This window comes from Pithys albifrons, chromosome 1 (genome assembly GCF_047495875.1).
Source record: "Pithys albifrons albifrons isolate INPA30051 chromosome 1, PitAlb_v1, whole genome shotgun sequence".
Taxonomy (NCBI): domain Eukaryota; kingdom Metazoa; phylum Chordata; class Aves; order Passeriformes; family Thamnophilidae; genus Pithys; species Pithys albifrons.
The window spans coordinates 116,635,229-116,662,920 of record NC_092458.1 but is presented as its reverse complement, the minus strand read 5'-3'; the positions used below and the strand labels follow the sequence as shown (position 1 = coordinate 116,662,920).

At 54.9% G+C, this 27,692-nt stretch overlaps 6 protein-coding genes and 2 long non-coding RNA genes across 20 annotated transcripts in view; 3 read left to right on the top strand and 5 right to left on the bottom strand.

Annotated features, from left to right (window-relative positions):
• The window catches only part of RAB6A (RAB6A, member RAS oncogene family), a 40,572-nt gene extending 39,504 nt beyond the window's left edge, over positions 1-1,068 (bottom strand). For all 3 annotated transcript variants that reach the window (XM_071564721.1, XM_071564711.1, XM_071564700.1), the window contains exon 1: positions 768-1,068. In XM_071564721.1, coding sequence (XP_071420822.1) covers positions 768-837 — 70 coding nt within the window. In that variant the 5' untranslated portion in view covers positions 838-1,068. The remainder of the gene's footprint in view (positions 1-767) is intronic.
• A 1,356-nt stretch (positions 1,069-2,424) lies between these two features.
• LOC139680541 (uncharacterized) lies at positions 2,425-4,445 on the bottom strand. 3 transcript variants are annotated; one of them, XR_011699364.1, is made up of 4 exons: positions 4,404-4,445; positions 2,970-3,167; positions 2,711-2,850; positions 2,425-2,538 (listed from the first exon to the last, which is right to left on the bottom strand). It is a non-coding gene; the product is annotated as an uncharacterized lncRNA (long non-coding RNA). The 3 variants fall into 3 exon arrangements; XR_011699366.1 differs by having other exon boundaries at positions 2,970-3,036; positions 4,404-4,443; XR_011699365.1 differs by lacking the exon at positions 4,404-4,445 and adding an exon at positions 3,697-3,754.
• A 497-nt stretch (positions 4,446-4,942) lies between these two features.
• On the top strand, positions 4,943-10,435 carry MRPL48 (mitochondrial ribosomal protein L48). Its single transcript, XM_071573226.1, has 8 exons — positions 4,943-5,077; positions 5,501-5,553; positions 5,906-5,943; positions 6,702-6,787; positions 7,651-7,823; positions 8,871-8,973; positions 9,649-9,738; positions 10,243-10,435. The coding sequence occupies exons 1-8, from the start codon at positions 5,060-5,062 to the stop codon at positions 10,315-10,317; spliced, it is 636 nt and encodes a 211-aa protein (XP_071429327.1). The 5' UTR covers positions 4,943-5,059; the 3' UTR covers positions 10,318-10,435.
• Positions 10,436-11,438: 1,003 nt separating this feature from the next.
• On the bottom strand, positions 11,439-12,313 carry COA4 (cytochrome c oxidase assembly factor 4 homolog). The gene is made up of 2 exons (XM_071564663.1): positions 12,176-12,313; positions 11,439-11,815 (listed from the first exon to the last, which is right to left on the bottom strand). The coding sequence occupies exon 2, from the start codon at positions 11,806-11,808 to the stop codon at positions 11,518-11,520; it is 291 nt and encodes a 96-aa protein (XP_071420764.1). The 5' UTR covers positions 11,809-11,815; positions 12,176-12,313; the 3' UTR covers positions 11,439-11,517.
• PAAF1 (proteasomal ATPase associated factor 1) lies at positions 12,247-19,033 on the top strand. Of its 2 annotated transcripts, none has more exons than XM_071564603.1 (12): positions 12,247-12,322; positions 12,412-12,452; positions 13,202-13,305; positions 13,578-13,667; positions 14,167-14,265; positions 14,980-15,130; positions 16,150-16,344; positions 16,648-16,739; positions 17,092-17,207; positions 18,082-18,164; positions 18,250-18,332; positions 18,640-19,033. In XM_071564603.1, exons 1-12 carry the CDS (start codon positions 12,276-12,278, stop codon positions 18,715-18,717), a joined length of 1,179 nt encoding a protein of 392 aa, XP_071420704.1. In that variant the 5' UTR covers positions 12,247-12,275; the 3' UTR covers positions 18,718-19,033. The 2 variants fall into 2 exon arrangements, with proteins under 2 accessions (XP_071420704.1, XP_071420712.1); XM_071564611.1 differs by having other exon boundaries at positions 12,267-12,322; positions 12,415-12,452.
• Positions 17,671-26,378, bottom strand: LOC139676112 (uncharacterized). Of its 5 annotated transcripts, none has more exons than XR_011698595.1 (5): positions 26,341-26,378; positions 24,308-24,478; positions 23,481-23,578; positions 21,449-21,622; positions 17,671-18,565 (listed from the first exon to the last, which is right to left on the bottom strand). It is a non-coding gene; the product is annotated as an uncharacterized lncRNA (long non-coding RNA). The 5 variants fall into 5 exon arrangements; XR_011698596.1 differs by lacking the exon at positions 17,671-18,565 and adding an exon at positions 25,656-26,094 and having other exon boundaries at positions 19,583-21,622; XR_011698592.1 differs by lacking the exon at positions 17,671-18,565 and having other exon boundaries at positions 19,583-21,622.
• On the top strand, positions 19,114-23,104 carry DNAJB13 (DnaJ heat shock protein family (Hsp40) member B13). 4 transcript variants are annotated; one of them, XM_071564641.1, is made up of 8 exons: positions 19,114-19,249; positions 19,775-19,878; positions 20,157-20,318; positions 20,745-20,902; positions 21,531-21,644; positions 22,319-22,432; positions 22,519-22,595; positions 22,899-23,104. In XM_071564641.1, the coding sequence occupies exons 1-8, from the start codon at positions 19,182-19,184 to the stop codon at positions 23,059-23,061; spliced, it is 960 nt and encodes a 319-aa protein (XP_071420742.1). In that variant the 5' UTR covers positions 19,114-19,181; the 3' UTR covers positions 23,062-23,104. The 4 variants fall into 4 exon arrangements, with proteins under 4 accessions (XP_071420742.1, XP_071420753.1, XP_071420733.1 ...); XM_071564652.1 differs by lacking the exon at positions 19,775-19,878 and having other exon boundaries at positions 19,159-19,249; XM_071564632.1 differs by lacking the exon at positions 19,114-19,249 and having other exon boundaries at positions 19,430-19,878; positions 22,361-22,432.
• Positions 26,379-26,413: 35 nt separating the features above from the next.
• Positions 26,414-27,176, bottom strand: LOC139678176 (putative per-hexamer repeat protein 5). Its single transcript, XM_071568828.1, has 2 exons — positions 27,148-27,176; positions 26,414-26,954 (listed from the first exon to the last, which is right to left on the bottom strand). The coding sequence occupies exons 1-2, from the start codon at positions 27,174-27,176 to the stop codon at positions 26,414-26,416; spliced, it is 570 nt and encodes a 189-aa protein (XP_071424929.1).
• Positions 27,177-27,692: the final 516 nt, after the last annotated feature.

The window sequence follows — 27,692 nt, the reverse complement described above, 5'->3', positions numbered from 1 at the left end:
GCCCAGGAGGGTGGGTGGGTGTCAGGGACCCCTGAAAGGCTGGGTGGGTGTCAGGGACTCCCAGGAGGGTGAGTGGGTGTTCAGGGACCCCAATAAGGCTGAGTGGGTGTCAGGGAGGGTAAACAGAGGGTTCCCCTCAGTTCCCACAGGGCTGGGTGGGTGTCAGGGAGGACAAGGAGGGTGATCCTCTCAGACCCCCAGGAGGGGATGTGGGTGGGTGGAAGTGAAAGGGACCCCCGGGAGGGTCGGTGGGTGACAGGGAGGACAAGGAGAGTGATCCTCTCAGATCCCCAGGAAGTGGGTGGGTGGGTGGGTGGGAGTGAAAGGGATGCCCAGGAGGGCAGGTGGGTATTAGGGACTTCAATAAGGCTGAGTGGGTGCCAGGGTGGGTGCCAGGAGGGTGTCAAGGAGGGTGCCAGGTTGGGTACCAGGGTGGGTGTCATGGTGGTGCCAGAAGGGTGCCAGGGAAGGTGCCAAGAGGGTGTCACAGGGGGTCCCTTCAGTGCCCATAAAGATAGAAGGGTGCCAGGAGGGTGTCAGGGTGGGTGTCAGGAGGGTCTCAGTGTGGGTGTTTGGGTGGGTGACAGTGGGGTGTCACAAGGGGTCCCCTCCTGACCCATAAAGATGGGTGGGTGCCAGGAGGGTGCCAGGGTGGGTGCCAGGGAGGATCACAGTGGGTGTCCCGGGGGTCCCCTCCTGGCCCCCGATGCCGGGCGGGTGTCGGGGCTGTCCCGTGGCTCTCCGGGACGGGGCCGGGGGTGACTCACCGCTCTGCTCGCCCAGGAACACCAGCTTGAATTTCCGCAGCGGGTTCCCGAAGTCCCCGCCCGACGACATGATGGAGGAGCCGCCGCCGCCCCGCGCTGCTCCGCTCCCCGCGGCGGGACCGCGACCTCTCCCGAGCCCTTCCGCCCTCCGCCTCCTCCTCCTGCTCCTGCTCTCCGTCCCCCTCGTCCCTGCGCTCGGGCTGCGGGGCCGGGCCGGTGTCTGTCCGGGTCTGTCTGTCTGTCCGTCCCTGCCGTGTCCGCCGGAGCCGCCGCTGTGCCCGCCCCGCGCATGCGCCGAGCACGCCGCCCGCCCCGCAGCGGGATGGGGCGGGATGGGATGGGATGGGATGGGGTGGGAGCGGTCTCGGGATCCGCATCTCATTCCAGGCCCCGGGATCGGCCTCGGGATCTTCATCCCATTCCAGGCCCCAGGATTGGCCTTGGGATCCTCATCCCATTCTAGGTCTCGGGATCAGCTTAAGGATTCTCATCCCATCCCACCCCTGCCATGGCAGGGACATCTCCCACTATCCCAGGCTGCTCCAACCTGGCCTTGGACACTTCCAGGGCTGGGGCAGCCGCAGCTTCTCTGGGAAATCCATTCCAGGGCCTTCCCTCCCTCACAGGGAAGAATCCCTTCCCAATATCCCACCTATCCCTGTGCTGTGTCCATGTGAAGCCATTCCCTGTGTCCTGTCCCTCCATCCCTCTCCAGCTCTCCTGGAGCCCCTTTAGGCACTGGAAGGGGCTCTCAGGTCTCCCTGGATCCCTCCCTTCTCCAGGTGAGCATTCCCATCCCATCCCAGAGGGCACAGATTTGGGCAGTTTGGCTGCTGTGGGAGCTCTCCCAGTTTTCCAGCTGGGATAAACCCTTCCCACCCCATCCCTGGGTGCCAGCACAGCACAGGGACTGGCAGAATGTGCCCACCCAGGGAGGGACCAGCAAAGCCCTTCACACCAGAGGCTCCATCCCACATGGATATTCCTCTGGGACAGCAGCTCTGGATACCCTCACTCCACGGTGTCCCAGCAGATTCCTCAGGACAGGGTGACACATTCCAGGAAGGGCACTGGTTCCCACTCACCCTCTCCCTTTATATTTTTCCCCCTTTTCTCCCCAATTTTCCCCCGAGGTTCAGCACACTGGGATGTTCCCAGCTGCATCCTGGTTAATCCCTGGCTCTGGGATGTCTCCTGGCAGAGCAGCCTCACTCCCTCCTGTGCTGATGGATGTTCTCTGGCTCCAATGGGAGCACAGAATGGGATTTGGGGGTTTCCTGGGGCTCCACCTGCTGCTCCCAGAACATCCCACTGGAACAGGATGGATATCAGAGCTCTCCAAGGTCTGCAGATCCTGCCCCGTGATCATATTGTTGGTGCAAACCTCTTGCAATCTACTCAACAAGCTCCAAATAAAGCTCCACAGGGTATTTCCCACCTGGAAACAGGTCAATTTCCCACCAATTTCCTCTCTGGGAGGTTGTTCCAGGACCTTGTTTAATCCCCTGTTTTAAAACGTTATTTCTGATTGTTTCATTTATGTTCCCTCACCGTGATTGTTCCACTCCTTCTCCAAGGGTTGGGTTTAATTCCCCAGGCCTTGGAACTGCCAGGGAACTAAAAGAGGAAAACGAGTCTTTAATCAGGTGATTAAATTTAAACAGGTTTTAATGAAGGTCTGAGCAGGAGCTCCTGTCCAGCTCCACACCCAGCACTTCCACAGCATTCTGCTCTCCTGCTCCAAAGGGAATCCAGAGGGACACAGAACTGCCTGGAATAAATTAAATACATTATCTTTGTTTGTCTGGCAGGGTGGATTCCAGGATCTTCCCCCCAGATCCCAGGAAAAACAACAGCTGAAGCAGAGGAGGAGACACACAGACCAAGGTTTCTTTCTAAGGTGGATTTAAACACTTTTGGGTTGTTTTTGGCATGGGACAAACCTGGAAAGAGGTGGGAACTTCCAGGGGGTGGATCTCAGCTCTCCCAGGATGGCTCTGCTCCTCCAGGGAGTGGATGGAAGAGGAGCAGGTGACGGAATTCCAGCTGTGTGGGCACATCCAGCTCCGTGGCAGGGAGAAACCTGCAGCAAGGGAGGAGAGGATGGATGGAACAATCCCTCTCTGCAGCCTGGGAAGCCTTAAAAAGGTAGGAAAAAATGCCTGGGAGTGAGGTTGTTAATTACATAAAAAAGGAAATTACCAAGTCATGTTTTCTTCTCTTCCTGAATGTCACAAAAAGGTTTGGAAGTTGAGCTCCTGCTCCCTGGCTATGAAACGATCCAAAAGGCAAAGAAAGACACATTCCAGCTGGGAATAGGGGCCACATCCCCAATGGAGAGGGTGCTCAGCCACCAGCACAGGCTTGCAAGGGCAGTGTTATCTTTGTATCCAGGGAAAACTGGGAGAAGGAGAGATGAGGAAGATGCTTTCATGGAGACAGGAGGGATCTGCTTCCAGACAGCTGTAAGTCATGGAAACTATGGACAGAATTCCATGATTTCAGGGTCCCTGCTGGCCTTAAAGTGGATCCCACAAGGACAGATGAGGAGACATTCCACAGTGCAGGGATGGCCTCGTTTTCCATGGAGCCATTGGGAGGGGGATTCCTGCTGGAACCCAAACTCTGTCCAGGGCAATGTCCCCTCCTCAGCCACGTTTGGGGTGGGAGAAGGGAATCTGCAGGGGGAGCAGAGGGAATTCGGGGGGACAGAGGGAATTCCGGGAGCAGAGATGGAGAGACAGGAGGGAAAGGTTCTCCTAGCTGGACACAGAAAAAAATAAAGAAATGGAAAGAGAGGAGGGAAAGGAATCCAGAGAGCAGAGGGAATTCAGGGGGGCAGAGGGAATTCAGAGGGCAGCCCCATTCCATGGGCATTTGGGAGCATGGAATAAGGAGCTCTTGAGCTTCCCCAGGACCAGCCACTCACAGCAGCCCCTCCTGCATTTCCCCTGGGGATTCAGAATTCCCGGGAGGAGAAGGTTTTGTGGGATGGGAGTGCCAGCCCTAACCCAGCTCAGTCCCTCCTCCAGGGCCATTCCCACTGCCAGGTGGGATCAAAGGGCAGGACAACATCCACGTGGGCAGCCCTGCCAGGAGCAGTGCCAGGGAAACCATCCTGGAGCTGGGAATGTGTGTCCTGGAATTGAGGAGCAGGGAGCAAAGGTTGTTCTGCCTTCCCTCCAGGATGCACAGGAGGCTGCCACGTGGGCAAACTGGGAGGGACTGGAGGGAGAAGCTCCATGAGCAGCCCTGGAGCTCCAGCCCAGAGAAAGTGGATCAGGAATGAGCCCTCAGCCTGAATTCCCACCCGGAATTCCAGCTGCTGCCTGGAATGACAGTGCTGAGGTGGGGCTGTGGAGCATCCAGAGAGCACAAGGGGCGCCAGGCAGGGCAGTAGGGCGCGGGGAAGAGCCTGGCAGCGGCAGGAGGAGCCAGTTTGCCCCGGGATGGGTTTCCTGAGTCAGCTCCGGCCTGCCCGGCCTTGGGGGTCTGCAGGAGCCACATGGTCCTCTAGGCAGAGCGCCCTGCCCACCTCCTCTCCCGCCGGGAAATCAGGGAGGAGACCCCTGTCAATCCAGCCCTCCCACGCTTGGGATTTAGTGATTCTAAATTAATAAATGTAGAAAAAATTACCGAAGTAAATGGCGGCGGGGCGCCACACCCAAGATGGCCGCCACACCCAAGATGGCCGCCACACCCAAGATGGCCGCCACGCCCAAGATGGCCGCCACGCCGCCGCACTCGGCACTGCCACGTGGCCACACTCAACATGGCCGCGGCGAAATGATGGACGCAGAGAAAGACCAATCAGCAAGCGAGTTGCAGGTGGAGGGCGGGCCTTAGCAGCGACTCGCACGCTGATTGGCGGAGGTCGGGATGTGTTGTTGTGCCGCTACCGCCAGGCGGCGCTGCCGGACGAGTGTGGGGCGGGAGGGACGCGGTGTCCGCCATTACCGCCCGCAACGCCGCGCCCTGTTTGCTGCCTCCCGCAGGGCGCCGCGGCCCCGCCAGCACCGCGATCTGTCCAGAAACAAACCGCCGCCGCTGTGAGGGCGCGGCGGGCACAACGCGGGGGCGGGAAGGGTGTCCAAAATTAACGCCCTGGGAGTTGTCGGCGGGCGGAACGCGGGGAGGGAGACGCAGGGAGGGAGGGGGTTTCGAGCTTGGCGTACCGAGGCACACAGGGGGAACGGTTTGAGCGGCGCACCGAGGCACACGGGGGAACGGTTTGAGCGGCGCACCGAGGCACAAGGGGGGACGGTTTGAGAGGCGCACCGAGGCACAGCAGCATGGCGGCGGTGCCCAAGGTACCCGGGAGGGATCGGGATCGGGGACACACACAGAGGAGGGATCAGGATTGGGATCGGGGGGACACACAGGGGAGGGATCGGGATCCGGAGGGTCAGCCCCATCCCCGTGGGGCTGGGACAAGCGCGAGGGTTGCTCGGGGAATCCTGGAATTATCCTGAGCTGGGAGGGACCCCCAAGGACCATCCAGTCCCACCCCTGGCCCTGCACAGACACCCCAAAATCCCACTCTGTCCCTGTCTTATCGTCTCTGGCAGTCTTGGGGCTGTGCCCACTGCCCTGGGGAGCCTGCTCAGTGCCCACCACCCTTTCCCGATATCCCCCTGCCCCTTCCTGACGCAGCTTCAGCCGCTCCCAGGGCCCGTCCCGGCTGGAATCCAGCGGTGCTGGGCCCAGGATCAGCTTCTGTTTGCCCCTTCCAGGTGCTGTGCCCGCTGAGGGCAGCGATGCTCCGGCAGCTCCATGCCCTGGGCAGGTGAGTGGCTGCTGCCAGGAGGGAAAACACTCCAAAGGGCATGGAAAACACACCAGAGGGCATGGAAAACACACCCAAAAATGGTTATTGTTTGCTTTGTTTGAGAATCGAACTGTGGGGATCGGGGTGGGGAGAAGGGAAAGTCCTTGTGCTGTGCTTGAGGTGGTGGGAGCCCAAAGAGCCTTTGGCAAAGGATTTGGCCAGAAGTTCTTCCCTGGGAGGGGAAAATCGGGGCTTTGAATCCTTGTCTTGTGTCTCACAGAGCTTTTAATAATTGTCTTGTGTCTCACAGAGCTTTGAATCCTTCTCTTGTGTGTTAAAATTCTTTTCATCACTGCCTTGTGTCTTACAGAGCAGCAGCACCCCAAGACACCCCCCTTTGTGCTGCAGGTAAAGTGCCTTGTTAATCCAAATAAATACCATTTGTGTTTCCTTTGATTTTAGGGGGTTTTTACCCCATTTTGGGCTGGTCAAACAGTCTGAGCTGCTGCTCTCCCACTTCCACAGGTTTTTGCCTATATTTTTTTTCTCTTTCTCCCTGTTCTTGGCCAAGGAGGTGACACCAGTCCCTGTCACACCATTCCCTGTCAGTGCTCACTCAGCTCCCTGTGAGATCCCCTGGGATGTTTCCTTGGAGCTGCTGTCAGAATTCCAGCTGGAATTTGGTTTGGATGTGCAGGGGAACTGGCTCAGATCTTTGTTGCTCAGTTTCTGTTTGCTGTTCTGAGCTCTCTTAATTACTGAGGATTTCCTTTCACCCTGGAGAAGGAAGGATTTATTTAATCCTTAATACACTTTTAATATATTAATATTTCTTGTATTTGCTAATATTATATACTTTAAAAACTGGATAATTTTTAAAACTTGTATTTAAAGCTGTTGGAAGTTTTGCTTTGGCTCTGGAGCACAGGAATGTTTGACCAGGCCTGGTTTAAGATCAAGTTTAAAGTTAAGACCCATCACTGCTGTCACACAAGAGGAGACAGAGGAAACATCTCTCTGTTCCCCAAGCCACCCAGAGCTGCTGATGAGGCTTTTCCCTCGTTGTTTCCTTGAGAATTCCCCTGGGAAGAGTCCTTTTTCCTCTCTTCCTTCCCAGTTTTTGTCCCCCCCCAGCAGCTGTGACAGGATTTCTGCTCCACTGGCAGGTGCTGCTCTCCTGAGCTCCCACAGGTCCTACAGATCCCGTCCCACCCACGGCATTGGGAGGTACAAGTACCTGCTCCCAAAGGAGGTAGGCACAAGGACTTGGAGCTGTTGCCAATTCCATGGCTGATCCATCCTATTCAAAGGGAATAATGTCACTGTTTCCTGCTGCTCCTCACGGGGAAAAGTGTTGTGTCACATCCCTGGAGGGACAGGGCAAGGGGGAGTGGATTCACATGGACACAGCACAGGGATAGGTGGGATACTGGGGAGGAATTCCAGTCTGGGAGGGTGGGCAGGCCCTGGCACAGGTTCCCAGAGAAGCTGTGGCTGCCCCTGAGTCCCTGGAAGTGTCCAAGGCCAGGCTGGAGCACCCTGGGATAGTGGGAGGTTGGGAGGGGCACTGGATGAGCTTTAAAATCCCTTCCAACCCAAACCATTCCATGATTCCATGAAGTGCCCAGTCAGAACCTTCATTTTGTCCAGCCCATCCCTGTGGAAGCTCCCTGGGAGGGAGGAATCTTCTCCTCGTGCTGAATTCCACCCCTCAGGTGTTGCAGGACACTCTGAGAGCTCCCACTTCCCCGTCTCCTGTTTGCATTCCCTGGAAATACAACCATTTTTTGTGGAATGAGCAATGCCTACAAGGACTGCCTCGTAGACAGGCACTGAAAGAAAAAGGGAGTTTTATTCCTGCTGTTTCTATCCCAGTTTTTTCTTTCCTCTGGAAGAAAACAACCACAGCAGGGATGTGTTTTCTTTGGGGGTCTTACCCTGTGGTGCTGCCATTCAAGAACTGAGCTGAGGAGCTGTTGGGATAAAGCCATCCCAGTTTTTAGGCAGGGAAAGGGGGCCCAGGGGGACTGGGATGTGTCTGGCAGAGGGGCAGCCCCACAGGGTTTAATTCCCAGCATTGCCCAAATCCCTGATTTATTTCATTTGGAAAACCAGGCTCCAAAGAGGAAAAAGGAGAGAGTGCAGATGAAGGAGATCAATCCTGGCTCTGAGCTGGAGTTTGGACATGTCAACATCCAGATGACTTCCTACGACCTGTGCCTGGTGGAGCATTTTGCCCAGTACGTGCACAGGCTCTGCAACCGGCTGCGCATCCCGGTCAGCGAGAGGTACGGGGGGCACTGCTCCACCTGGGATGCCAGGGAATGCCTCTGGGACAGCAGGGAATGCCTCTGGGACAGCAGGGAATGCCCCTGGGACAGCAGGGAATGCCCTGCCTATGTCCTGGGATGCCAGGGAGTGCCCTGCCTGTGCCCTGGGACAGCAGGGAGTGCCCCTGGGACAGCAGGGAGTGCCCCTGGGACAGCAGGGAATGCCCTGCCTATGTCCTGGGATGCCAGGGAGTGCCCTGCCTGTGCCCTTGGACAGCAGGGAATGCCCCTGGGACAGGAGGGAATGCCCTGGGACAGCAGGAAATGCCACTGGGACAGCAGGGCATGCCCCTGGGACACCAGGGAGTGGCCTGCCTGTGCCCCTGGGACAGCAGGGAATGCCCTGCCTGTGTCCTGGCATGCCAGGGAATGCCCCTGGGATGCCAGGGAATGCCCTGCCTGTGCCAAGCCCTGCCTGTGCCCCAGGGACACCAGGAAATGCCCTGCCTGTGCCCTGGGACACCAGGGAGTGCCCTCCCTGTGCCAAGCCCTGCCTGTGCTCTGGGACACCAGGGAATGCCTTAGGAACACCAGGGAATGCCCCTGGGACACCAGGGAGTGCCCTGCCTGTGCCCTGGAATGCCAGGGAATGCCCCTGGGATGCCAGAGAATGCCCTGCCTGTACCCTGGGACACCAGGGAGTGCCCTGCCTGTGCCCTGGAACACCAGGGAATGCCCTGCCTGTGCCATGGAACACCAGGGAATGCCCCTGGGACACCAGGGAGTGCCCTGCCTGTGCCAAGCCCTGCCTGCGCCAAGCCCTGCCTGTGCCCCTGGGACACCAGGGAATGCCTTAGGAACACCAGGGAATGCCCCTGGGACACCAGGGAGTGCCCTGCCTGTGCCCTGGAATGCCAAGGAATGCCCCTGGGATGCCAGAGAATGCCCTGCCTGTACCCTGGGACACCAGGGAGTGCCCTGCCTGTGCCATGGAACACCAGGGAATGCCCCTGGGACACCAGGGAGTGCCCTGCCTGTGCCAAGCCCTGCCTGTGCCTCCCACAGCTATGCCATGCCCACCAAAACCAACGAGGTGCTGTTCCTGGAAGAGAGAGGCTCCAAGATGCAGCTGGATGCAGTGCTGACCACCCACCAGAGGGTTGTCCAGGTAGGTCCTGGGGCCTCCTGGCACTCCTATGGCTCTCCTGCAGCACAGGCTCTCCAGAGCCCTCGACAGCTGGAGCTGGAAGCTGGATCCAGGTGGAAATCCAAGCAGAAAGTCTTCAGCAAATCTCTCACTGGAAGTTCTTCCCAAGGGAGAAGCAGGGAGAGCTTTCCTGGCTTTATGGATTTCAGCCATCACATTTGTTATCTATTTATTATCTGTTTATTATCTATTTATTACCTGTTTTCTGCAGGATGCTCAATACAAGAGGAAAGTTATGTTTAAGGATGGATAGTTGGGAAAACTCCATGGAATTTAAAAACACCATCAGTAACAGCTTCAAACAGCTTCCAGTGCCTAAAAGGGCTCCAGGAGAGCTGGGGAGGGACTGGGGACAAGGGAGGGAGGAACAGGACACAGGGAATGGCTTCACATGGACACAGCACAGGGATAGATGGGATATTGGGAAGGAATTCCTGGCTGGGAGGGTGGGCAGGCCCTGGCACAGGTTGGGCAGAGCAGCTGTGGCTGCCCCATCCCTGGGGGTGTCCCAGGCCAGGCTGGAACGACTGGGACAGTGGGAGGTGTCCCTGCCATGGCAGGGGTGGCACTGGGGGGTGTTTGGTGTCCCTCCCAAGCCAGGCCCCTGTCCTGGAGTGGTGTCATTGCCCCCCTCAGGTCAGTGCCTTGAGTGCCACATTTGCTCCCATCCTCCTGGAGATGATCCAGAGTAACCAGCCCGAGGGGGTCCATCTGCTCATCAAACAGGTATGTTGGCATTCCCACCGCTTCTCCTTCCTCCAGGGCAGGAATCTGGACACAGAGCTGGCCCTGCGCTAGGTTTAGGGTATCCAGGCTCTCCCAGATCCATGGAAATCCACTGTTTCTAATTCCTGGGGGTGTTTCATTTCCCATTTAGCCTCCCCTAATCGGTGCCACTCCCACAGATCCGTAGGAGGTGGCAGGTTGCAGGTGCCTTTCCTGTGCTGCCCCAGACTCACTGTGAGCCTGAGGGGAATGTTTCACTCCAGCATTCCTTCACCACTTGCCCTGGAATCCCCAGGAGCTTCATGGAGCAGTTGGGAGCAAAGCTGAGACTGGGAACCCCAATGCTGTGCCCTGTTTTGGTGGGATTTGCTGTGGGGTTTGAGGGATTTGTGAGAAACCCAACAGTTTTCCAGCCCTGAGTGACTTCCCACTGCCATGGCCTTTAATCCCTCAGTATTCCCAGTGTCAATCCTGATTTTCCTGGTTGCCTTTCCCTCCCTCCAGCACACAGAGGCCGATTTCAAGAGCAGGTTGAAGGCTCGGCCAGAGCTGGAGGAGCTGCTGGCACAGATGAGCTGAGTGAGGAAACTGCTCCAGCCTTCAGAGGGAGATTCCATGAGCTCTGCACTGGGAAGGAAGGAATTCCCACCGTGGGCAGCCAGGCTGCTTCAATAAAGATGGATATAAAGATGAATAATGTGTTTGTGCCTGACTGGTTTGTACTGGGAGCGAAGGGGCCACACTGGAATGTGGCTTTACATTCCTTCAGGTCTTCCTTGTTTTTTTATTCCTGCTTTTGACAGGTGGAAATTTCTGCAGAAATCCCTGCAAGTGACTAATGCAGGAATAATACAATCCAAGGAATTATGTTCTAACATAATGTCTGGTGGAGTCGAAGAAAAACTATTCCAGAAACTTGTTGGTTTGGAGGTTTTTTCCCCATCTTTTTAAGGAGCAGCATCCCAAACAGAGGGAAAACAACTTGTTCATTAACACCCTCCTCAGACTGGGCTATCCATGTGTTGCTTGTGCTCCTGATCCTATTGTGATTTTTGGGAACTCGCCTGGGAAGTTCCTTCTGGCACAAGCCTGGGATGTCCTTCCCTTTTCAGCCTCCAAAAAGCAGTTTTCCTGTTTCTCTTGGCTCATTTGCCAGGAAGGTGTGAACAGAGGAACATCCCTTCGTCCCCCATCCCTGATTTTCCTGGTGCTTCCCCAGAGATAAATCCCCTTCCCAAAAATCCCATCCTGTAGGACACGAGGTTATCACTGCTGGGAAAAGCCTTGGGAAGGACGTGGAGTGGAAATCCATGGCAGGGCTGTTGTGGAGCCAAATGAATGCTCCCAGTTTGGGACATCTGGGGCTGGAAATCCACAACCATGGAATTGCTGAGGTTGGAAAAGATCTCTGGGGTCACCCAGCCCACCCTGTGCTCGATGCCCACCCTGGCAAAGCCCTCCCAGCCCATGGAGCCCACCCTGTGCCCAATGCCCACCTTGTCCCCCAGCCCAGAGCACTGAGTGCCACGGCCAGTCCTGCCTTGGGCACCTCCAAACCTCCCTGGGCAGCTCCTTCCAAAGTTTACCAACCCTTTCCATGCAGAAATTCCTCCTGATATCCAACCTGAACTTCCTGTGGCACAGCCTGAGGCCATTCCCTCCAACCTTCCCTCTCTCCAACCTTCCCGCTGGCACAGACAATGTTTTAATTCCCAGATTTAATTTCCCACAGGGATAACAACACAACAAGAGGGGGCTGAGCCCCCCATTCCAGGGGTGTCACTGTGCGGGGTGTGCTCTGCCCTCCCGCTGTTCCCGGTATTCCCGGTGTCCCCGCTGTTCCTGCTGTTCCCGATATTCCCGGCGCTCCATGCAGGCTCCAAAGGCTCGGAGCTGTGCCTGGCACTGCCGCCAGTCTCGGTGCCGCTCCATGCAGTGCTGCAGCTCCCGGTGCTGCTCCAGGCAGCCCGTCCTGGCGATCCGCGCGTCCAGAGGGTCCTCGCCTTCCTCCTCCTCCTCCTCCTCCTTCCCGGCCCGCGGGCGGCTCCAGGTGTGGCCCGGCCTGGCCATGGCAGGGCTGGGATGGGTGGGGAGAGGGGGGTCAGGGGGGCATCCTGCGCACTCTGAGCGCCCAGGAGGGGCTCAGCACACAAAAATGTGAGCTCAGCACCCCTATAGATATCTAGGACCCCCAAAATTGAGCTCAGCACCCCCATGCCCGCTCAGCACCCCTATGCACACCCAGACCCCCCCAGTGTGAGCTCAGCACCCCCAAATATGAGCTCAGCACCCCTATGCACACCCAGCATCCCCAAATGTGAGCTCAGCACTCCTATGGACACCCAGGACCCCCAAATGTGAGCTCAGCACCCCCAGCACCCTCAGACTCCCCCAAATATGAGCTCAGCACCCCAAACAGGAGCCCCCACGTGCTCACCCCCGTCCCTCGCGGCCCTTCCGGGAGGGGGCGTGGCTGCGGCCGCGCACGCTGATTGGCCGGCGCGGGCGGGGCGGAGGCGGAAGTGGCAGTGGCGGCGATGGCGGCGACGCTGCGGATCCAGAGCGACTGGAGCCGAGCCCTGAGGTGGGCCCTGTCCTTATTTCCTTATCCTTTTCCCCATCCCATCCCTGCCCTGGCCCTGCCCCGCTCACGGCCGCGCCTTCTCTCCGCAGCAGGGACGAGGGTGAGGCCTGGCTGAGCTGCCGCAGCCCCGGTGAGTGGCCTGGGGAGGCCTCGGGGACAGCCCCGGGGGGGACGAGGGGAACTGGGGGCCTGTGGTACGGGGAGGGGAGGGGAGGGTTGGGGGTTCCCTGTGGGTTTGGGGGGATCCCTGTGGGTCTGGGGGGCTGGGGGTGTTTATGGGGATCCCTGTGGGTTTGGGGTTGTTTTGGGGGGATCCCTGTGGGTTTGGGGGGCTGGGGGAGTTTGGGGGGTCCCTGTGGATCTGGGGGTATTTGGAGGGGGATCCTTTTCATTTGAAAGGGGTGCATGGTCTGTGTGGATTAGGAGGGGCTGGGAGAGTTTTGGGTGCCTCTGATTTAGGAGGAGCTGGGGGCATTTTTGGGTTCCTGTGGGTTTGGAGAGGCTGGGGCTGTGTGGGGTCCCTGTGGGTCAGGGAAGGAGGGGTTTGGAGGTGTTCCTGTGGGTTTGGGGGGGCTGGGGGTGTTTGGAGGGGATCCCTGTGGGTTTGGGGGGATCCCTGTGGTTTGGGAGGGGCTGGGGGTGTTTGGAGGGGATCTCTGTGGGTTTGGGGGCGTCCCTGTGGGTTTGAGGGAATCTCTGTGGGTTTGGAGGGACTGGGGGTGTTTGGAGGGGATCCCTGTGGGTTTGGGGGCGTCCCTGTGGGTTTGGGGGGATCTCTGTGATTTGGGAGGCGCTGGGGGTGTTTGGGGGGCGTCCCTGTGGGTCAGGGCAGGGGTGAGGGCTCGGGGCTGGGGGTCTCAGGTCTGGCTGTGCCCCCAGGGAAGCCCACCCTGTATGGCAGCGTCACCCGGCGCGGGCTCCGCTCCCAGGGTGTCCCGGACATCGCGGCCTCCGAGGGATTCCTGGTCGGAGAAGTCACCAAGGTGCCAGGGACAGGGGGAGGGGGGCACCCAGGGGGGACACTGCCAGCCCAGAGCTGCCCCTGGCCCTGCATTCCTGCCATCCCACAGGGCTGTGCTGTGTCCTGTCTGCCATCCCTTCCTACCTGCATCCCAGGAAAACCAGCTCCACGCTGACCTTTCCATCATTTTCCTGGCTCTGGGATGATCTCCCAGCTGGCTCCATCTCACAGCGCTCCTTCAGCAGCCTCTATTTCAACACCTCTTATTCCTTTTCTCCCTCTTTCCTCCTTTAGAAAAGCATCCTCATTTCTTGTCCTCACGAAAATGTGTCCACGAAGTTCCTGGCTCCGTACACAACTTTTCCCAGGATTCACCAGAAAAGCGTGAGTGTCCCTGTGAGGTGGGAGGGGAATCCCTGGGGGTGTCCTCACACTGCGGGGGGCCTGGGGCATGGATTTGTGTGGGAGGGATGGGGATGGAGATGGAACTGTGGTGTAGGAATGGTATTCCCCAGTTCCATGTTCCCAGAGAAACACCCCGGACCAATCCCCGAGGTGGAGAGGGGAGTTGGAGGCACAGAAGGTAAAGATAAGAACAGGGAACAATTCACTGGAAACAGCATGGAATAAGGACACTTACAGGAACAAAAATACAGGACGGGGACAATCCACATGGGAATGCTCACCCTGCACCACCTGAATATCCCTGGAATCCCTATGAAAACAACCAGAACCAGGACATTCCCCACCCTATTCTGTCCCACCTCCATCACGTGAAACCAGCCCAGTCCCTTCTCCAAGGCCTTGCTCTCTTCCAACACTCTTTCCCGGGAGCAGAAACCTCCCTGTAAAGCTCATTTTTGGTGCTTTTCCCCTCCTGCAGGTTACCTGCCTGGACATTTCCAGTGGGGGAGGCCTGGGGGTGTCCACCAGCACAGATGGGACCATGAAAATCTGGCAGGCTGCCAATGGAGAAATAAGAGTAAGAGATCTGGCTTTGGTCTTTGCTGTTGGGTGGGATGGCCCTGAAGTCCTTTGGTCAGGCTGTTCACACCCTGGGAATAATCTGGCTTTTGAATGAAAAGCTGATGGAGATTTGCCATCTTAGAGGCTTTAAGTCATTTCCTTTGGGAAGGGTGTCTTCTCCCAAGGGAAGTGTTGCTCAGCAATCCAGACAGAAATCTCAGGGTGAACATGGAACAACAGGGAGAGTGCAGCAAGTCACTGACCTGTGTGGTACAAGCACTGAATTTGCTCTTCAGCAGAGAAGATTATTAAAAAAGAAACTATTAAAGAAGATTGTAAATTATTAGATTAGTAAAGAAATTATAAAAGATTATTTTAAAAAATTATTAGAAAATATTTCTGAGCTGGATTAACCACATCCTGCCCATCTGCCTTCCTGGTGGAAGTGCCTCACGTGGAGCTTGACCTTCAGCTCCTTGTTGGGCAGAGGATAAAGACACTGAACCTGTAATTAGAAGCAAATTTAGTATCCTTTGCTACATAATTAGAGGCCCAAAGTGTACCTGTCACCTCTGCCCCTCAAACTGAGACAAGCCCATTCCAGCACCACAAACCCAGAGGATCTGAGCTGAATCCTCTTGCCCAAGTGAGAATTCAGCTTCCCCAGATTGCTTGGCATGGCATGGAGGTGATAACAATGGAACTAGCACACAGTTCTTTGTTTTTCCAGAGACTTTTGGAAGGCCATGTGTATGATGTGAATTGTTGCAGGTTTTTCCCATCGGGCCTCGTGGTTCTGAGTGGGGGAATGGATGCCCAGCTAAAGGTCTGGTCAGCAGAGGATGCCAGCTGTGCAGTGACATTTAAAGGTCACAAAGGAGGTACAGAGCCCTTAAAGTGCTTCATCTGCTGTGTGTAGACTTGCCCTGCACCTCAGGGCTGATGTTCAGTACCTTTTATAAGCTCCCAGAACTTCAATAAAAAGCTTGGAAGTTGTTTGTCATAGAAAAAACTTCTCTCTCCAACTGGTTTTTCTTCATTAATTAATTTAAAAATAGGGTGCAATCCGTAAGCTTTTTGCAAGTGCCAGAGGTGGAGGCACAGGGATTCTGCTCCTCCAAGGCAGTCTCAGCTCTCCAGAGCTCCTGCCTGCTTCCAGAAGCTTTGGAAATGCCTCCTGCTTGCACCCAGATCCTCCTGCTCACCTTCAGTAGCTCCAGAGCCTCTTCCTGTTGGATTTTCTTTTTTTTTTTTTTTTTTTTCCCAGAAAATCATGCAGCAGTTTAGTGTGGACTTGCCTTATCTCCAGCCCAAACTGCTGCAGTCAGTTTGCCTGGCTTATCCTGGCACTGGAGCTTGGCTTATCCTGGCATTTGAGCTTGGCGTGTTTAGTGACTGTTCCTGTAGGGAAAGTGTCAGTTAAATCCTCTGACCACCTGACTGTTCCCTCCTAAAAACCAACTCTGCCATTTTTCACATCCAGATTTGACAGCCCACAGTAAAATAAAGCAGTTAAGGGATCTCAGCACCTGCAGAAACTGCTTTGGGTGTTGCTGTAGCTGGATAACATGGATGCTGCTTTTGGGCTTATCCAGGGATGAACTTGGGAACATTGCAGAGTGCCAGGTTGTTTCTGCCCAAATTAGGCTGATTTTGTGTGGTGTTGGCTCAGCCTGAGGTGTTGCTGGTCACTTGATTGATAAAATCTTCCTTTTGTGCCAAGTGGTGCCTCCCACTTTGTCAGTTTTCCTGGGAGCTGCTTCCTTCCCCTTTTCCCAGCTGTCCACCTTGCCTGTGTGTGACTGGTGTCACTGGGAACGGTGTCGTGGGGCGTTGATGTCAGCCTGGGAAATGAGGTGCTTTCTGTGCCTGCCTGAACACAGCCCTTGCTTCCACGCAGGTATTTTGGACACTGCCATTGTGGATCGGGGCAGGAATGTCCTCTCCTGCTCCAGGGATGGCACTGCCCGTCTCTGGGACTGCGGGAAATCCGCCTGTCTGGGCGTCATCGCCGACTGCGGCTGCCCCATCAACGGCATCGCCGTGGGCACAGCCGACGACTCCCTCAACCTGGGCTCGCCCGAGACACCTCCCAGTAAGGCTCTTCCTTGGAAAATTCCCCTCATTTCCCTTCCCAAACTGCTTAGGTTTGCCACCAGGAATGCTGAGTGCATGGATACTGCTCCGTGCCCTTGGGAAGGGAGCAGAGCACTCAGTGGGCAGGAATTGAGCCTTGCCAAGGCTCAAATGGTTAAACTGAGCCCTGCTTGGCTACCATCCCTCCTGGAGTCTTGGGATCTGCAGGAATGTTGCCCCAAGCTCAGTGGGAGTGATCCAGTCTCTCAGGATTTGATCCCAACAAGTTCTGGTGCTGGAATGACCTGTTTTTTTTCATTAGGTGAGCGTGAGGTCGGGACAGAAGGGAAAATCCTGCTGCTGGCACGGGAGGACGGGAAGCTGCAGGGAGTGGGACTGCAGAGCCGGCAGCCGGTAAGGACCTGGGAGTGCCCAGCACTGGGGGGAGAACTGAGCCTGGATAACCCCAGGGAGCTCCATTTCCCACTGGGCTTCACACAGACAGGGACAGGGAAGGGCTGCTCTGCTGCCCTTGGGGCTGCACTGAAGTGTCCCCTCTGTGTGTGTTCCCTGGAGGAGGCCAAAGCCTGGAACAACAAAGGGATGCCTTCCCTCCCTCCTCCTGGCTGTATTTGGTGTGGGGAGTCAGGATTGCTCAGGGCTGAACCAGGAACAGGGGCAAGACTGTTTAAAACCTACAGCAATGAGTGCCTGCCCCTCCTGGGTGTCCCAGGGGTCTGACACTTGGGTGTTCCCAAATTTTCAGCTGTTCCTCTTCGTGGGATCCGACGCCTTCAACTGCTGCACGTTCCTGTCAAGCACCTCTGTCCTGGCAGGGACTCAGGATGGGAACATCTACCAGCTGGATATGAGGAACACAAAGTGAGTGAGTGCCTGGGGCCAGAGTTTTGGTGGGCAAAGAGCCACATGGAGGGGCTGGCAGTGCCACTTCCAAGGGATGCATCCCAAGAGCTCCAGAGCCTCTGGCAGACAGACCTTTCTCTTGGGAAGCATTGGAGAGGCTCCTGCTGCCCAGGTGGGTGGTTTAAGGGGATGTTTTCTGGAAAGTGCCTCCCAAGAGACCACAGGCTTCAGGCAGACTCCTTAGTTCCTGAAAAGCTTTTCCTTCTTGATTTGTAACCAAGGATCCTCTTGGAATAGCCTTGCAGATTATTGTGTTTTATATATATATATGTGTGTGGCTATTCATTATAGTGATATAATTACAAATAATACATAGTATATGAATGAGAATGTGTATTATTATCAAGAGTTATAAAAATAATTATATATAACATATATAATACTGATAACTATAATTTCTTATTATTCACTGTATATTGTTATTTATATATTAAAATAACAATGTTATTATATTAATGTATTGTGCATATTAAAGTATAGAAATATCTGTGTGATTTTATATACATACATAATTCAAGTACACAATAAATGTACATAAATTTAGCAGAAAACTTCTTAACATCAATATTCCCCCCCTTCACCTGAGAGTCTTTGTAGGATCCTGATCCTCATTCCAGTGTAGGGCTGGAACTGAGCTGTGGAGTTTTATGGGTGTTCCCTGAGAATCTTGGAATGGTTTGGGTTGGGAGGGACCTCAAAGCCTCCCCAGTGCCACCCCCTGCCATGGGCAGGGACACCTCCCACTATCCCAGGTTGCTCCAGGTTATTCCAGGGGCAGTCTCTGTTTCTCTGGGAAATAATCCTCATCCCTTGTTTCTGCTCCTCTTTCCAGCACTCCCATCCAGGTCATCCACAGGTCGGGAGCGCCGGTGCTTTCCCTGCTCCCATACCGGGACGGATTCATTGCCAGCCAAGGTAATCCCAGTGCGGTGCTGGGAGAAATCCTGTACTCCTTTTCCCACTGGAATTGCTGTAATTAAGAGCTTATTTCCCCTTCCAGGGGATGGAACCTGCTTCATCCTCCAGCAAGACCTGGATTATGTCCTGGATCTCACTGAGGCCGACTGTGACCCCGTGTACAGGGTGAGGAATGTGGTGTATCCCAGGACTGGGAAAGCTGCCTTGGTCTCAGCAGGGCCCTTCACACAGTTGACTTTCTGAGTTTATCCTTGAGTTTTCTACCTGAATATTCCCAGTATTTTGCATTAGCAAATCCTCTGTGGTATTCCCTGGCTTTATCTCCCTCGTGGAGTTGGAGTGGCTCTGGCAGAGATGTGTTTCTGTAAAAACTGTGGATGAGGGATCCTGGAATGATCCTAAGGGAAAAAGCAAGATTTTACTTGGAAGTGTCACTTGTGTAAAAGCTGCTTTTTTCCCTCTTCTTCCCCAGGTGGCTTCTTGGGAGAAGGAGATCTACACATGCTGCAGAGATGGGATAGTGAGGAGATACCAACTTTCTGACCTTTGAGTGTCTGAAGTGGCCAAATAGTGGAGAACTGTGTTGGAATGTCTCTTCTAAGCTGATTTTCCATGGATGTGAATGTACAAGTTTGAGGCTGTTGTGGTGACCAGGCTCTATGCAGAGTGTTTTGGTGGCAGGTGGTATTTCTTCCTACGACAAAACTGGGATCAAATTTTAATTTAGAGAGGATCTTGTGTTGCAAGAGTGTTGCTTTGGGTTTTTTCAGTGCTGTTTGGAGAGGGGGGAAATAAATAATTGGGAGGGTGGGCGGTGTGTGCTGTAAGTGACTGTGTCACAGTATGGAGTGAAATAAAGTGAATTTTTCAAGGAAAGAGGGGTGGTTTATAAGAAAAAGGGATGAGGAGAGGGACGGAGGGGGAATGCCGAGGTGGGCGGGAGAAATACAACTCCCGTCATGCCCCGCCCGGCGAGGACAGGAAGTGCTGCGGTCGCCATAGCAACGGGACGCCATGGGCCTGGACTACTACGCCGTGCTGGAGCTGGATCGCGGGGCCACCGCCGATGACATCAAGAAGGCGTGAGAGATCCCCCGGGACCGCGGGGAGACCCCCGGGGAGGGTGGTGGGAGCGGGGCCGGCCCCCGGGTGGCTGCCCTTGGCCTCCCCCTGTGCCCCATGGTGGGGCCGGGTGGGCTGTGGGGATGGGGCTGTGCTGTCCCCCACGGAGGGGCCACAGGACTCCAGGGCTGGGAGAGCTGGGGGGGTCACCTGGAGAAGAGAAGGGTCTGGAGACACCTGAGAGCCCCTTCCAGGGCTTAAAGGTGCTCCAGGAGAGCTGGAGAGGGACTGGGGGACAAGGGATGGAGGGACAGGACACAGGGAATGGTTTCACGTGGACAAAGCACCTGGATAGATGGATATTGGGAAGGAATTCCTGGCTGTGAGGGTGGACAGGCCCTGGCACAGAGAAGCTGTGGCTACCCCATCCCTGGGATTGTCCCAGACCCGGCTGGAGCAACAGGGATAGCAGTGGGAGGTGTCCCTGGCATGGCAGGGTGGGATGAGGCGGTTTCAGGGCACTCCCCTCCCTGCCGTGCCCGCAGCTATCGGCGCCTGGCCCTGCAGTACCACCCTCTCAAGTGCAGGGAGCCCTGGGGGCCCTCGCGGTTCCGGCAGCTGGCAGAGGCCTACGATGTGCTCAGCGACCGTAAGTGCCCCAGGGCTCCCTTCCGTGAATCGGAGGGGCAGGAGGGGCTGGAGTGGGTGTGAATCCCTGTGGGAATCTGCCACCCCTGGGGGAATTACAAATCACCACCACCTGGGAAGGTGCCCCCAGTTGTGACCCACAGCCCAGCACAAGCTCCAGAGCCCATCCTACCTATTGCTGGGAACCCACTTGTCCTGCCTCCAGCCAAGCCAAAACCGGATCTCAGGCTGGGCCTCTCCTCCAGCACAGCCTTTCCTGACCCCTCCTTGTTCCCTAAGCTATGAAAAAAGGCATCTATGACAAGTTTGGAGAAGAGGGGCTGAAAGGTGGCATCCCCTTGGAGCTTGCCAGTGACAACCCCTGGAGCGTGGGATACGTGTTCCACAACAACCCTGAGAAAGTCTTCAAGGAGTTCTTTGGTGGGGACAACCCCTTTGCAGGTATGTCAGGAGGGTCTGGGGGTGATCTCTTCTGTGGCTACTGCAATTCCATGCTTGGAACTTTAAGATTCCCAGAGATGTTTCCCTGCCCAGATGCTCTGGGACCCCTCTGGTGCCTGGAGCTCAGAGCCCGACTTGGAGCTCAGAGCCCAACTTGGAGGTTGATCCTGGGGGACAGAGAGGCTGGAGGTGCATGTTCGGGCTGTCAGCTCTCCCCAGCTGCTCCTGTGACCTTCTCCTGGGAGGATTCCCACCAAAAACAGGGATTAGGGAGGCAAAGCTGCCATAAACACAAAGTGAGGTGGAAACACTCCTGGAAAGAACCACTTCAGGCGGTTCTGGGTGGGAGAGGATGGGAGGCAAAGACCCCAGAGGACCCCCCAGCTGTGACCCAATGAGGGGCCACCCCTGTGCTCCCTCCTGCAGAATTCTTTGCCGAGGATGGCTCGGAGGTGCTCCCACCCTTCGGAGGGCCCCGGGGCCGAGGGGCACTCCGGAAGGACCCCCCAGTTATCCGGGACCTCTATGTGTCCCTCGAGGATCTGTTCCATGGCTGCACCAAGAAGATCAAGATCTCCCGAAGGGTAGGGCCCAGGGGGAGAGAGGGGGTGGATTTTGGGAGGGGCTCTCCCCTCGGAGTGGGATGCACCAAACCCAGCAGCAGCTGAACCAGTGTCCTCCTCTTCTGTCTTGGCAAAGGGAATTCAGCACTGGAGGTGATGTGGGAGCGGGTGGGAAGCAGGAGATGGGTGGAGAAGGAGCTCAGCATGTTCTGGGCTCCCACAATTCCAGTGTCTCCTCTGTCCCCTCAGTAACCCGAGTCCCCCTCGCTGTCCCAGTCTCCTGGATCCATCCCTGAGTTTCTCCTGCTTTAGGACAAGAGCAAACAGCCTCAGGCTGTGCCAGGGGAGGTTTAGGGTGGATATGAGGGAAAATTTCTTCCCTGGTGGTCAGGCATTGATCAGGCTGCCCAGGGCAAGGGTGGAGACCCCATGCCTGGAGGGAGTTAACAGCTGTGTGGATGTGGCACTTGGGGACAGGGGTTAGTGGAGCTGGGGAACATGTGGACTCCATGATCTTAGAGGGCTTTTCCAACCTTAATGATCCCACAGTTCTATGATATGACCCACCACAGAGTACGATCCATCCTTTCCCTCCATCTCATGCCAGGGAGCAGAGCCATCCTGACCCTCCCTCTCGGTTCCTCCCCAGGTGATGAACGAGGATGGCCAGACAAGCACCATCAGGGATAAGATCCTGACCATCGATGTGCAGCCGGGATGGAAACGTGGCACCAGGGTCACCTTTGAGAAGGAAGGAGACCAGGTAAGCACAGAATCCCAGAACTCTTAAGGTTGGAAGGGAGCTCTGGAGATCACCCAGTCCAAGCCCCTGCCAAGGCAGGGCCACCTGGATCAGGTGACACACGTTCCAGGTGGGTTTGGAATGTCCAGAGGGGAAGACTGCATGCTGTCCCTGGGCAGCTGTTCCTTGCCAACCTCCATGGAAAAAAGTTCTTCCAGGACATGAAGTTCTGGTTTCCCATTGCTGAGGGCACTTGGCAGCACAACCACTGGAGCAATGCAGCATTCCTGTGCCCAGAAACACCCTGAGGAGCCATTCCTGCCTGGGTTTTTCTTAGATTAAAACCAGTAATTGGAAAGGGTGGTTTTCTGCCTGGTACTCAGTCAGTTTGATTTCCCTTGGCTGAGCAGGAGTCTGACAAAAGCCTCCTTTGTTTATTAAAAAGAGAAAATACCTTTCCCTTCTCCATAGCCAGCTGAGAGCAGCAACAAAAGGGTGGGAATTTGTGTCAGCTTTCCCTGTGTAAAATCATTTTCAGGTTTCCAAGGCCAGGCTGGATGGAGCTTGGAGCAACCTGGTCTAGTGGAAGGTGTGAAAGATCTATATGCAAGGGCAGTGGAACTGGATGAGCTTTACTGTCCCTCTCAACCTGCAATTCCATGATCCCATGATCCATTTTTCCCCCTCAATTTCAGGGCCCCAATGTCATTCCAGCTGACATCATCTTTGTTGTCCAGGAGAAGCTGCATGCAAGGTTCAAAAGAGCTGACAACAACCTCATTTATGTTGCCTCAATCCCCCTGGGAAAGGTAAGGAGAGGAATGAGAGGACAGAGCTCCACCTTTGGCTCCTGGAGCAGCAGGAGCAGCTCCTGGTGCCACTCTGGGCTCCACAGGCACTGACTGGATGCACCCTGGATGTGTGGACACTGGATGGGAGGCTGCTGAACATCCCCATTAACGATATTGTGGAGTAAGTGCCGTGGGGAAACGGGGCCTTTCCATGGATCTGGGGGAGCATGGAGGTGAGTGGGTGCTCAGAGGAACCCCTGCGGCAAGAGCTTGGCAATTCCTGAGCACTGGGGTGCTCCAAAGGCTTTTCCAGCCAGTCTGGGGCTGCAGGAGGAGGAGGATGCCCACAGTGGGTGACTCTTCTGGTCTGGGGCCATTTTGCTGGGAGAGGGCCTGGTGTGGGTGGGTGGGAGTCTGGAGGGAGATGAGGGTGGATGGTTGGGACCATCCCAGGGCTCTCTGAGCCCCTTCCTTTGCTCGGCAGCCCCAAGTACTGCAAGGTGGTTCCCGGGGAGGGAATGCCGCTGCTCCAGGACCCCCAGTGCAAGGGGGACCTGCTCATCTACTTCGACATCTCCTTCCCCAAGACCCTCAGTCCTGAGATGAAAACAGTCCTGAAGAACGTCCTGCTGCCTGAGGAGCGGTGACCTCCCCTCTCATCCCTCATCCCTTTGTACTGCAGATCAATAAAGGCCATTTCAGTGGTTACTGGGTTTCACTTTCCTTTGTAATAAAAGGATGGTCACTTACTCTAAGCTATTCCCCTCCTTCCATGGCTGCAGTGCTGGACTAGGACCACAGTCCCTCTTACCCTGGAGCAGTTCTCTGCTCCCTGGAGAGGATTGTGCCAAGGAACACATTCCCTCTTATCCTGGAGCAGTTCTCTGCTCTCTGGAGAGGATTGTGCCAAGGCTTCTGAGCAAAGGAAAACAATTAACCAAACCATAGGCAGTGTTCGTGCCCTGGATCCATTCAGCACTATGTGTTTCCCAATGTTTTCATCAGCACTGGGGCACCTAAACAAGGAAACCAATCCCTGTTCCTTCACTTCTCCCTCACACCTCACCTGTGCCTGGATCTCCCTGGTTGTTCCCTGTCAGGCTCTCCATCTGTATCCCACCTTGTCCTGGCTGGAGCTGATAAAACAGAGGCCAGCAATCCATTCTAGCAATGAAAGAAAAGTGCAAAGATTATCCAGCTGCAGAGAAGCCTTTAGGAAATAAATCTGCATTTCTTGTAGTTGTGTTTATCATGGGAAAGTGATGTCGGTAAATTTGTCCACAAGTTCTGATCACACACCCCCATTTTCTAACAGGAAACATCATTTTATTCTTGCCTTTTCCAAGCTGTTTCCAGGAGCAACCTGGCCATGGAACAGCACAAGACTCTTAAAACAACCCTGACTTCCTGCCCTGTCCAGGAATTACCCAAAGGTGCTTGTGCAGGGAAAAATGAGCCAAACAAATCCTTTTTGTCCCTTACAATTCCAGGGGGTAGATGAGCTTCCCTGGGCATGCAGAGCAGTCCCACACACCCCCAGGAACATCCCACCCCCCTCAAATGCCTGCCCTTCCAGCCCCAGGACATCATCCATCAGCAGCATTAAAGCCAGGGAAATCTTCCCTGGCAGAAATTAAATCCCAGGCAATAGCTCTCAGAGATGCCTTAAAATAAAAGGTTACAGTTGGGTAAAGTTTTGTTTGGTGAAGTTTGGAGTTTTCCAGGGCCCCAGCTGGAACAGCAGAACCCATGGAAAGCTGGGTCACACCTGGATGTGCATCCCTTTCCTCAGGGACAAGAACTTCCAGGGATTAACGCAGATTTGACCCCCAGACACTGCACTCATTCCCTCAGTGTGACCCCCAAAGTGCCCCCTCTGTGCCCTGCAGGTACCTGGTGATGACAGGCAGGTCCCTTTGCCCACAGGGCCTTCCTCCTGCCCCTCTGCTCACTTTGTGGCCCACACGAGGCCCCTTCTGTCTGCAGTTCCCCAGGGAGAGGAACACGAACTCACAGCCATGAACAGGCCTGACAGTCCCTCAGCCAGACAGGCACTTCCAACACCTAAAAAGAAAAAAGAAGAAAATGTGATTTATTTTGTTTTAAGGTTATTTTAGATTCACCAAACCAACATTTGCTTTGGGTGAATAATGAGCAGTGGGCACATAACTGCTGATTGGAATAGTGCTTTCTGGGGAAGACCAACTGATTTCCCAAGTTCAATTCCAGCCCAAGGACTGATTTGCACAGGAGAAAACCTGTTCCATGAAGTGGTTTTGTTCCATCCAGTGATATTTGCCCGGTGTGTTCCCTGTGGATATTGCCAGGCTGGGGATGAGCACATGGAGCTGTCAGCACCCTCTTCTCCAAACAGAACTCTGGGCTCCTTGGCAAACTGCCTCTGCCAGGTGGTTTTCTCCAGCAGAAATTAAGGAATTTCTCTACCTACAAAACCCAGAGCACTTCAGGGTGTCACACAGAGTGCAGAGAGTAGGACAAACACACACTTACACCCCTGCTCAGTGGGTCACAAACAGCATTTCATCCTGATCCTGAGAGCTCCAAGGAAACTAATTATTATGCCGAGAAATCTCAGAATAAGGAACTGTTTATAGACAATGTATCTTTAAGCAGCAAAGGTATTTATTGCAGCCCTGGGAGCTGCCAGCTCTCACTGCACACACCAAGCCGACCTGAGGATACAAAGCAGCCATTTTATACATTCTAGGCATGGTTACATTGAATTATTATACATATTAACCAAGTCTTTACTTTTCTGTGTTCGCTGATGGAGCTGCTCCAAGTGTACAAAGTCCTGACTCTAAGCCCCTCTATATCTAGTTTAAACATCTAAATTATGTGATTCATAGCCCACTGGTCTCTTGTATATACTCCATAATATTTTCTATAATGAGAAGACTTTGGTCCAAAGTAAACAAAACAGAACAAGTTATTAATTAGCGTTTCTACAATGTTTTTCTAGCAAAACAGATAGAACAAATATTAGGCTTATGACCTCTTTCCAACCCAGCAGGGCGAGGTGCATCATCTAAGCCATCCTTAGCTCTTCTTGTACGTCTCTTGTTACCACTGAAGGTGCCACTTTTCCCACATTCCTGCCCCCAAATCACAGCCCAGCAGGATTCTGTGGGAACAACTGTTCCTGTGGTTCAGAAGCAAAAGCGTCATCTCTGGGCAACACTCCCCAACTCTTTATTGAGAGTACAACTCCTGCTTTTACCTGTGGGAACCCCGAGCCTGGGCAGAGTCCTGGTTCATTGAGGAGCATCCCTAAGGAATTCTCTCTCCCAGCAACAGCAACTCAGCCCTCACTTCCGGGTTGGGCTCTGTGGTTCCGGTTTAGTCCCGATGGTCTCGGAGGACTCGTTGGCTCTATTTTTTTTTTCATTGGGGCTCACTTTTTAATCCCTTTTATGCCTTTTCTTGTGAGTGTGTGTGTGGTTTCTTTCTTTTCTTTATTTTGTTGCAGCTTGTGTTTTACGGGGGTTTTGTTTGGGATTGGTTAGGGGCTGGTAGCTGAAAAAATTCAATCCCCTAATTCACATCATTAAATGCCAATTTGCATAATAACTCATTAATCATCATTAATGAGTGCTCCAGATGGCAGTCAATGGGGTTCCTGTACTTCAACAGCACCACGGGAAGCCCCGACTGAGGACCTAAATTGACACAGGAAGCACGAAAAGCACTAATTTAGCACCAAAAAACCAAGTTAGCGCAGCATTTGCCTCATAACCCTGAGCAGGGAGAGGCCTTGGCATTCTAACACCTCTGAGGGAAAGCCACCCAGAGAACAAGAGACCTTCAGTCCCGCCACCTGGCACCTTCCCCGCGGCACGGCACACGCGTGAACACCGCTCCAACCTGCGCAGCTTCCAAAGAGATGGATTAAACCACGCTCTTACCCGCCCGCAGACTAATACGCTGCCCGCCTCAGCCCACCTGGCACTGCGGCCCCTGCGCCTGCGCCGGCCCTTATCAGCCCTCGGCCGGCTCGTCATTGGCTGAGGCGCTCGCCGCGCTGATTGGACAGCGGGCGCGGGGCCCCGCCCCTCTCCTCCCGTTCCGGATCCCAATCCCGATCCTGGTCCCGGTCCCGATTCCATTCGCGCTCTTGATCCCGATGCCAATCCCCATCCCGGTCCCGATCCCATTACCGCTCCTGATCCGAATCCCAATCCCGATCCCGATCTCGGTCCTGATCCCGCTCCCGCTCCCAATCCCGATCCCAATCTCGATCCCGATCCCGGTCCCGATTGCATTCCCCCTCCTGATCCCGAACCCGCTCCCAATGCCAATCCCGGTCCCGATCCCGATCCTGGTCCCGTTCCCATTCCCAATCCACTCCCAATCCCGATCTCGATCCCAATCTGCTTCCGCTCCGTATCCCAATCCTCTCCTGATCCCGATCCTGACCCCAATCCCAATCCTAATCCCAATCCTGCTCCTGCTCCCATTCCTGATCCCGATCCCAGTCCGATCCCGATCCCAATCCCACTCCCTCTCCCGAGCTGAAACCCTTGACACCAACACTGGGCTCCTCTGGGAGGGAGTACCGAGTTGCAACGTGTTGTGAGTGCAGTGGATTCCTTTGGCATTCCAATAACCCAGTGCCAGCAGCTCCTGTTAACGCAGTCACAATGACACTCCCGTGGCCCCGGAGTTGTTCACTCACATTAATACAAATTAAAGTTGTTATTGGACTCCCTTACCTCTCCCCCTCGGCTGGGATGTTCTGCATGTGCCTGTGGCCTGCAGGGGATTTTTTGGTGGTTTTTTTTTCCCTTCAGGTGCAGGTATTTCCATGTCCAGGTATTTCGATGTCCAGGTATTTCCATGTCCAGGTATTTCCGTGCTTGGGTTTTTCCATGCCCAGGTTCTTGCCCAGGAGATGGGCTGGTGCTGGTATGAGGGTTTCTGGCACAGCCAGATGCTGTTCCTGCCCACTGCCAGGCAGGTGCTGCTTACAAGCCTTTCTGGTCTGCAGAGTTAGAAATACAACGTTAGCCATGTGGAAAACACACAAATATCTCTGTCCTAAGGCTCTGGGTCGCATCTCCCATGGCTGGAGGAGCAGAGAGTCCTCAGCTTGAAAATAAACCCAGAAACACAATCATGTTTGTTTTTAAACCACCAGGAGCTCCAGCCCAGCCCCCCAGGTGACTAAACCTGTGTAATTCTACAGTACAAGGCTCTGTGTTTACTGCTGGGGCATAAATCAGCCAAGATCCCCTTGTTTTCACTCTCTGCTGCTGTG

Bases quoted from the DNA above. Each gene is read 5' to 3' on its own strand.
- MRPL48 (XM_071573226.1), top strand. The intron at 5,554-5,905 runs GTGAGTGGCTGC...TGTGTCTTACAG, and splicing joins CAGCTCCATGCCCTGGGCAG to AGCAGCAGCACCCCAAGACA. The intron at 6,788-7,650 runs GTAGGCACAAGG...TTGGAAAACCAG, and splicing joins AGTACCTGCTCCCAAAGGAG to GCTCCAAAGAGGAAAAAGGA.
- COA4 (XM_071564663.1), bottom strand. From the start codon at position 11,808: ATGGCCAGGCCGGGCCACACCTGGAGCCGCCCGCGGGCCGGGAAGGAG.
- PAAF1 (XM_071564603.1), top strand. From the start codon at position 12,276: ATGGCGGCGACGCTGCGGATCCAGAGCGACTGGAGCCGAGCCCTGAG. The intron at 12,323-12,411 runs GTGGGCCCTGTC...TTCTCTCCGCAG, and splicing joins GACTGGAGCCGAGCCCTGAG to CAGGGACGAGGGTGAGGCCT. The intron at 12,453-13,201 runs GTGAGTGGCCTG...CTGTGCCCCCAG, and splicing joins GCTGAGCTGCCGCAGCCCCG to GGAAGCCCACCCTGTATGGC.
- DNAJB13 (XM_071564622.1), top strand. From the start codon at position 19,554: ATGGTTTCACGTGGACAAAGCACCTGGATAGATGGATATTGGGAAGGA. The intron at 20,319-20,744 runs GTATGTCAGGAG...TCCCTCCTGCAG, and splicing joins TGGGGACAACCCCTTTGCAG to AATTCTTTGCCGAGGATGGC. The intron at 20,903-21,530 runs GTAGGGCCCAGG...GTTCCTCCCCAG, and splicing joins AGATCAAGATCTCCCGAAGG to GTGATGAACGAGGATGGCCA.
- LOC139678176 (XM_071568828.1), bottom strand. From the start codon at position 27,176: ATGCAGAACATCCCAGCCGAGGGGGAGAG. The intron at 26,955-27,147 runs GTAAGGGAGTCC...GTTGGTGTCAAG, and splicing joins ATCCCAGCCGAGGGGGAGAG to GGTTTCAGCTCGGGAGAGGG.